Source organism: Poecilia latipinna, unplaced genomic scaffold (assembly GCF_001443285.1).
Source record: "Poecilia latipinna isolate Pla-1442-1.1 unplaced genomic scaffold, P_latipinna-1.0 Scaffold1871, whole genome shotgun sequence".
Classification (NCBI taxonomy): domain Eukaryota; kingdom Metazoa; phylum Chordata; class Actinopteri; order Cyprinodontiformes; family Poeciliidae; genus Poecilia; species Poecilia latipinna.
In genome coordinates, this window is record NW_015114487.1 from 102,408 (window position 1) to 111,257 (window position 8,850).

The 8,850-nt window shown below is 39.4% G+C and overlaps 1 protein-coding gene across 2 annotated transcripts; it reads right to left on the reverse strand.

Annotated features, from left to right (window-relative positions):
* Nucleotides 1-827: 827 nt before the first annotated feature.
* LOC106934845 (SUB1 regulator of transcription) lies at nt 828-6,107 on the reverse strand. Of its 2 annotated transcripts, none has more exons than XM_015014988.1 (5): nt 6,004-6,107; nt 4,744-4,816; nt 4,320-4,436; nt 1,284-1,392; nt 828-1,178 (listed from the first exon to the last, which is right to left on the reverse strand). In XM_015014988.1, exons 2-5 carry the CDS (start codon nt 4,810-4,812, stop codon nt 1,099-1,101), a joined length of 375 nt encoding a protein of 124 aa, XP_014870474.1. In that variant the 5' UTR covers nt 4,813-4,816; nt 6,004-6,107; the 3' UTR covers nt 828-1,098. The 2 variants fall into 2 exon arrangements, with proteins under 2 accessions (XP_014870474.1, XP_014870475.1); XM_015014989.1 differs by having other exon boundaries at nt 4,744-4,813; nt 6,004-6,094.
* Between the last annotated feature and the right edge of the window lie 2,743 nt (nt 6,108-8,850).

The following is an 8,850-nucleotide window of genomic DNA, read 5'->3' on the forward strand; positions in this document are numbered from 1 at the left end:
TCAGTTTAGCTTACACACCAACTTTAACATACTGAATGGCATAAGTCCATGTTAGTCAACATACTTGTGACTCTCCACATACTATTGACTATTTTTTGGCTAAGCCTAGCACTGATGCTAATTTTTAGCATCAGAACGCTGGGTTTCAACCGACAGGCACACTTTGGCAGGCCTGTTTCATTTTCTTCAGAAATTTTCTAGTTTATTACTAATGTGTCTTGTCATGCTATTTTCTTTGAATTTTCTATAAAGACTGGAAGAAACTACAAAACATTGCCATAAATCCACCTTTTAACTGCTGCTTGCAACTCAAAAAGTCACATGCAACAGTTAATTTTGGGTAATACACTTCATTGAAATACGTGAAAATGCGGAATTCGTGCAAGGGCAGAAATAGTACCCAAAATGGGCGGGGTGAAGGGCGGATGTGAAGAAGGTGGGACACATTACGCACTCAAACCCTTCAACATGAACCCGCATTTAAAGGACACAAGGGCGGGAGAAGGGTGGAAATGCGAGTATTGGGACCAGGCCTTCGTTTTTCTTCTCTCTTTGCTACTATGTCTGACCACACCCACAGCCAATCAGTGAACAGGAGCGAAGCTTGCATCATCCACGAAAGCAGGGCCGGCCAACGCAGGGACCTAAAAAGCAGGGCCAGCCTCGAAAAAAGGCCGGTGGAAACACTTGCAAAGCGAACCGAGCCGGGATCATTACAGCCAGTGGAAAAGGGGCGTTAGACTAAGTTCTCTGAAGCAATACATCACATTAAACCACGTCCTGCGACTTCTAACTCTAAGAGAGCTGTTAACAGGAACAACAACAAATTAAGCTAGTGAATTGGTTTTATTAATCAATACAAAAACATGACTGTAGTCACTGTATTGGTGCACTATGCCCAACAAAGTATAATGATTACCCACCTACTCCTCCCACCACAGCCCACAAGAATAGCTCAAAATAACTTTCACACACAAAGTCAAGGTTTGCACATAACTAAACCTAAAAGTTACAAATTAGGAAATAAATCAAAATGCTTTACAAAACTACCTAACAAACATGGCCAATTAGTTCAACAGGTAAAGATGAAAGGAATATTTATAATCTCTTAACTGCATCATCAATTTCTGAAATTTGTTCCTTTAGTTGGTTCCACTGTTCAGGATTCAAGGAGATGCCTAAAAGCCAAAAACAAAACAAAGGAGAATAACCATGTGTGGAAAAGCAATACTAACATCCAATAGTAATAATTTAACATAACCGAAACTTCCTGATGGGATTACCTTTCTTCCCTGGCTTCATCTCCCCATCTTGGTTCATCCAGTATTCCCTGATGTCAATCAGGACTTTGCCCTTGAAATCTCGAACGCTGACATACCTCATCTTACCGATCTGCAAGAACAAGAAGAGAGTCAATCCTGCTTCAGAACTTAAATCCACTTCCTTTTTTAAGTCCAGGATCAAAAAAGGCATTGCATGTTCTGCATGAGCAGTTTGTGGTCATGTTAGAGGCCAGGAGTCATAGACATAGATTTCTGTGGAATTATCAGGAAACATCAAAAACCATGAGAGCCAACAGCAGGAGTCAGCCATCCTCCTGACCATCCATCTGCCAAATGTTTGTTCTCTTGTGTTGATCTGCCAAGAAAAGTTTGGACTTCATCTTTTCAGGAAAATATCCAAAGCTTTCGCTCCACCTTCCATCTATAAAACAGGGATGGATGACTCTGAGTCTAATTTATTTGGAGTTAATGTACAGCTCACCCCATATTCAGGGTGTTGTCCTTATTCTGTTTTGTTTTTTCTTATGTCTATCTTAGGTACCTAGCCAGACAAAAAACTAAAAAGACTTGTATTATTAATTCAGTCAGTCATGAACAACACAAATAACTAACGTACAGAGAACCTTAAGTGTCACTCACACATAACACTTGCATGATTTAAAAGATGGACTACTATGTTTTCAATCTGTGTACACAAAAGCTGTTAATAAATATTTCACACAGACTGATAAATTCCACAACATTTCAGTATTGTTTCTGTCTGTAGTAATCAGGTCAAACGCTGGCGCCATCTTGTCTTGTAATAAGAGGAAGTCAAAACATGAACAACTAAAGCTGAATACACGGAAGCGGAAGATGTTGTGAGAGTTCAGCAAAGACTTGAGCGATTTATGTGCAGTTTGGAGGAAGAGGCTGAATGTAGTGATGAAGAAAAGGAGCTGGTTCTAATGAAGGACTGCAACCTTGTTTATTTGAGCCATGTAGTTCAGGAAGAAACAATGACTTCGTTTCTGGGGAGGAAGGGTTGGAACTGGGCATCTGTCACCTCCAAATCACTGAATGGTAATAAACAGATCTGTTTATATTAAGAGATGCTCCGATCAAAATTTTTGCTGCCGATTCAGATACCGATCACCCATGAGGCCAATCTCGGCCGATCGCCTGGATTGACTATTAATTTTTTGCTTTAGGTAGAAATGATATTATGTGATCTGGCAAAATTTAAAAAATTATCTGGCAATAAATTCACCTAATTTAGACATAAACATGCAAAATACTTTCAGGCACAATGCAGCAGCTACTCACTCAAAAGGACAACTGAAAAATCTGCAATCAGTAAAATAATATTTAACAGTAAAGCTCTCAGTTCCATAAATTATTAGTCAAATAAATCTGCCTATATCAAATAATGTCAAGTAATAAAGGAGACATTTATTCAAAGTCAAATGCAGGTTGCATTAAAATAAACAATCTTGAGTTACTAAATCGTAACTTCCTGGCTAGCTAATTCTGTTTCTGATTGCCGTTTCTGAATGAGCTGAGTAATTCTGCAGAACACGAGAACAATTATTTTTCTGAGATTATCTGTCTTATCTTAGGACAGCAAAAGTTTTAAAACATATCTAAAATCTTTTTTTTTTTTTTGCTTAAGTTGCATGCTGCAGCTTTAAACAGAGGTTCAGTGTGAGAGTTCACTGACGGCACTCCATCTGTGAAATATTACTACCAGTAGCACGTAGTGGCGGTCCAAGAGCGAGAACAGAACCAGCGTCTTACACCGCCAGCTCGAAGACTTGAATTATCTTTCGGGTTATTTGTTTAGCTTTCTGACCGTGATCCAGGTGAGTGTTGGTAGTTGAGCGCTGCTTTACTGGCTGCTCCGGATGTCCTTTTGTTCCTGCATTAAGCCTCTGATATAGCCGAACTCCGTCTGGTGCTTGTTTTTTCAATCAATCGATCGATCGATTGATTGAATCAATCAATCAATCCATCCATCCATTTTCTGTACACCCTTGTCCCTAAGTGGGGTTGGAGGGTTGCTGGTGCTTATCTCCAAATAACGTTCAGGGCAAGACATGGGGTACACCCTGGACAGGTCACCAGTCTGTCGCAGGACAACACAGAGAGACAGACAGGACAAAACCATGCACACACACTCACACCTAGGGAGAATTTGGAGAGGCCAATTAACCTGACAGTCATGTTTTTGGACTGTGGGAGGAAGCCAGAGAACCCACACATGCACAGGGAGAACATGCAAACTCCATGCAGAAAGACCCGGGCCAGGAACCCAGAACCTTCTTGCTGCAAGGCAACAGCTCTACTAACTGCGCCACTGTGCAGCCCGTGCTCTTATTTCCAAGTTTTGAGTTAGATTTTTATACTTCTGACAACCATAGAATATTTCTGTTAAAATCTTGTACAGTATAAAGGGATTGCAAGTAGTTTTATCACACCAATGACACTTTAAAGTGTCTCATCAGGTATAAAATCCCAACTGCCATGCTATAGTAAAACAGGTTCATTTCACTGCCCATTGTGGGTTTTCTACTTCCTTTTTGACCCTCATAGCTTTTCAATAATCTCATAGGGACTGAAAGTAATATGAGAACCACCTCCGTCTATGGGTTCACTCTGGGTAGGGTTGGATTCTTTAGGTCTGATCTAAACTCTAGTGCACATCTCTCCTGTGAGGCTGTGTGTGGGGGATCAACTGTAATGGATTCATTGTAATACTGTGCAAGTTTTAGAACTTCTGTAAAGAGGTTTTCTCTATGATTACAAGTTTAATCACAAACCATGGACCATCACAAAATTTACAATCCACAACCTGAGAGAGTGCATGCATGCTGGTATATTTTTTTCAAACCTTTATTCTTTTGACCTTACCATACAGGAAAACTTTAAAAGAATAAGGAGGCTCAAATCACCACTTACTATCCTGATTGTGTCAGTGCTACAGTCTGCAGTTTCAGTGTCCATTTTCTTCTGATACATCAGCTAATATTTGTGTTTTGTAACATTACTGCAGCTCACCTGGAACATGTTGTCTCCATCACCACTGCCTTTGGAGGAGCTACCAGGTTTTGAGCTCTCTCCGCTTTTTTGTTTCTTGGCTGGTTTTTCTGGTGCACTTGGCTTCTTTCTTTTTGCCTAGGAACAGATGATACCTGCCATTATATCCAAACATAGCAACTACACAGAAATTATTTTAAGCTCATGGGTTAACTTGTGAACACTGGCTGAGAAAAGATTTGTCTAAAAAAAATAATACTATTAAGAACAGTTAAGGTAACGGAAACTACAAAAACACACTAAACCAACTGTGTATATATATATATATATATATATATATATATATATATATATATATATATATATATATATATATATATGTGTGTGTATACATACATACATACATCAGACAAGTTAACAAATAAGTTTGCATTTATGATCAAACCTTAGTCTCTACTTCACTGTCAGAGTCACTTCCAGATGTGGACGACAGCACTTCCTTTGATTTAGGCATTCTGCTGAAATAAATTTTAAAGTTCAGATCTACTGTATGGAGAAACACACTTCAGATAGGATTGGTGCAAATAAAGTTATCTCTTAATGTATAATCATATTTAACCATGAGTTACATTATGACAATAATCATGCTTTTCAGTATCAGTGATCATATTGAGGCCTTGTTTTATTGGTGGATCTGAGTCTGTAACTATATCTAACTCTGCTCTCTGTTGTTGACTCAAGGTGCTTGGTTTTAATGTGATCTATGGAACAAACTGCTAGGATGTACCAACTTATCCGAATTATGAAAATATTTCAGAATAAAAAAATAGGAAGGTAGTGGGGGGGGCGGGGGGGAGGAATGTCTTTTTAGACAGGTCAGTGATGCATCAATTTCACTTCGTTCGTCTTGTTCCTGAGGTCAGCCATACCCTCAGCCTAGCTCTCTCTGTGTGTGTGTGTGTGTGTGTGTGTTTATTTGTAATACTTTGGGGGACCATTTTTCTGACACAAACTACGTTGTGGGGACCAGGCTTCAGTCCCCACAAGGAGAAACACTGTTTTTGGGTCAGGGGTTAGATTTGGTACTAAGGTGTGAATTGAGTTTTGGTTTGGGTGAAGGTAAGGTTTAGGCTGTAGAAATGAATCAAACTCAGGCTTATGATCAATGGAAAGTCCCCACAAAGACAGCCATGTAAACATGCGTGTGTGTGTGTGTGTTTTCTTCCAATCAGTTTGACCCTCAGCCTAGGTGTGTGTGCTCCTGACTCAGACTTATAAGCCTGAGTTTGGCTGCGTGATAGTGGACTCAACCTCAACCTGGACCTGGCTGACTGCCTCAGCCCTGTGATTCTGAGATGGTGCTTTGTTGTAGTTCTAACTACATCCGGTGACCGTTAGTCTGCCTTGGATCCGAGTCCTCTTCCGCTTCAGATCCTTCAGATATAGCGACTTCAACGGGAAAATGACTGCAGGGCAGAGGGCACACGGCTGCCAGTTGCCCCCGTAACACCACACATGCAACTGCCATTGTGAACAGCTTAGCCCTGCGAGCTAAATTTACAGCTAGCTTGTTGAGTATTTCACATTAACTTCCTATCCTTCTTCCCAGTTTTACCTATAAAACTGGGAAGCAGTTTGTTTATCTGCTAAACTTAAAACAACTCAAAGATATGTGGGGGAGAAAAATCAAAATGTAGAAGCTTACATGATGCGATGTTGCAGCGCGGATCTTTTAACAGGAAACGGAAGTCTGACTTGTTCTTCTTCTTTGCCCCAGCTGCTCCTACGCAGCTATGGCGCCCCCAATCCAGATGGTGACATCATACACACCAGTTGAAAGACTACAACTTTTACTTTTACATATTCTGTCACTTTTCTCATTGAAACTAAGTCTATATATGTTTGCAATTTGTTTTAGTTAGTTTAGATTAATCAAACTTTTATTGATTAAAAATCCCAGGTGTTCCTTATTTGTTTTACTGTATAAAACTAATAGACAAGGGTGGGGCATAATCCTCCCAAATTTGAAAAAGTCTAGATTTGTCCCTCCCTCAAAGAAATAATAAAAGAAACCTTTATATTTATACAATATCGAAAAGGCAAAAGACACAAAGAGCAAAATAAATTCACCATTCATCTTAACTTTTTTTCCTGTCGAAGGTAGCAAATATTTCAATCATATTTATCTCTCTAACTCTTAATAAAAAGAGTTTGAAACTGTAGGGATGCGCTGAGTGTTATGAGTGGCCAACAGCTCACGGTGTGAGAGCAGAGAGCAGATAGAGCAGAGCAGCTGACAGTAAAAAAAAGAAAGTATGCCTTTATTTTTTACCATCTTCAACGTAGCGCCTTTAAAACCACAACATTTTTTCCATAAAAACCCTTTTGCGTTGAGTGTCAAATTTAAGTTATGGTACTTCCCAGATATTAATTATGCTTACCTACTCATAGCTTCTCAGCCATCCAGGACATGGGAAAACCAAAAAAGGTTTTAAAATAAAGCAACTTAACATAACTTATAAATTAAATAGCACATAACTTGTATTCAGAGGCACTACAATAAATCAATGTTTATGAGGAATTTTATTAAAGTTACTCGTTAAAACTTGTTAAAATTACTCAATGACTCATTATAATCGGAGCGCAAAGCGTGCAGGTTGAACTTCTACTTACTTCTGAGCAGGGCCGGCCCAAAGAAGAAGAATCATCCATCCATCCATCCACCCATCCATTTTCTTTACACCCTTGTCCCTTAGTGGGGTCGGGAGGGGTGCTGGTGCCTATCTCCAGCTAACGTTCCGGGCAAGAGGCGGGGTCACCCTGGACAGGTCGCCAGTCTGTTGCAGAGAAGAAGAATTAAGCTAAAGGTATGTTTTCGTGTGTCTTGGTAATGTAATGTTTTTCAGAAAGATTTGTTTTTCTCTTCAGCTCAGATGAGACACTTCTGATGCTGTCTCTTGTTCAGGAGTGGCTTTGACACAAAGAATGCAACAGCTGAAATCCATGTCTTGCATATGTCTGTGTGTGGTGGTTCTCTGAAGCACCGACTCCAGCTGCAGTTCACTCTTTGGGAATATTCCCCACATTTATAAATGGATTTTATTTCACAATTCTCAAGATGTGGGTATCCCTATTGCTTGTACACTTTTTTCCTACCATAAACTTTACTTCCTTTCACCTCTCTATCAATATCTTTGGACACAGAGCTCTGTCAACAGTCAGTCTCTTTAACAATGACCTTTTGTGACTTGACCTCCTTGTGCCAACGGTCATCTTTTGGGTAACCGTCAAGTCAGCAGTTTTTCCCATGATTGTGTAGCCTACAGAATTAGACTGAGGGACAATTTAAAGACCTTTGAAGGTGCTTTGGATTAATTCACTGTTTAGAGTGTAGCACCAGGTGTCTTCAATATTGAACCTTTTCACAATATGCTGAATTTGGGGTTTTTATTAGTTGTCAGTAAATGATTACAGTAAATTATTATGTTTTTCTTTTAGTGTGGATGATTACATCCATACTAAAAGAAAAACATTTGAAATGGAGCAGTTTATCTAATGAAGTATAATATACAAATTTCACTTTTTAAATGGAATTACTGATTTAAATAAACTTTTTACTAATATTCTAATTCCATGACCAGCCCCTGTACATTAGGAAAGTGACAATAACAAGTTGTTTATTCTGTATCTGGCTCTATCTGTAAACCAGCTAATGGAAAACCGCTGTGAAGCCACACACCTGGAAGACCAACTTTCACATGTAGACATAACTTGGCAAAGTAATTCTGTTACTTATCTTTGGACCTAATGAGGAACGATCTAGAGTCAATCCACAGCTTCAGTTATTACAACTGAAAACCAGCGATCAGCCCTGAAACCTGGGAGTAGTGATGGACTCTAACCTGAACCTTCAGAGCCACATTAAGACAATCACAATGTCAACCTTCTATTACCTAAAGAACATTTCCAAGATTAGAGGACTGATGTCTGAGCGAGATCTAGAGAAACTCATCCATGCGTTTATCTTTAGTCACATTGATTACTGCAGCAGCGTCTTCACAAGTCTGTCCAGCAAATCAATGAAACAGCTGCAGCTGATCCAGAACGCTGCTGCTCTGGTTCTCACTAAAACCAGGAAGATAGAGCACATAACACCAGTTTTAAAGGCCCTACACTGGCTCCCTGTAGCTCAGAGGATAGACTTTAAAATACTGTTAGTTTATAAATCACTGAACGGTTTAGCACCACAATACATTAAAGATCTCTTATTGCTGTACCAACCGTCTAGACCCCTCAGATCTTCTGGTTCTGGTCTGCTTTGCATACCCAGAACCAGAACCAAACGAGGAGAAGCAGCATTCAGCTTCTACGCACCACAGACTTGGAACAAACTTCCAGAAAACTGTAAAACAGCTGAAACACTGGGTGCCTTTAAATCTCAATTTATAACCCACCTGTTTAGAGTTGCTTATGGCTAAATTAGGGATAGAGTATGGGTTTTAATGTCTTTAATGTTTTTATCTTTACTTTTTATCTATTTTATTTTTCTTCC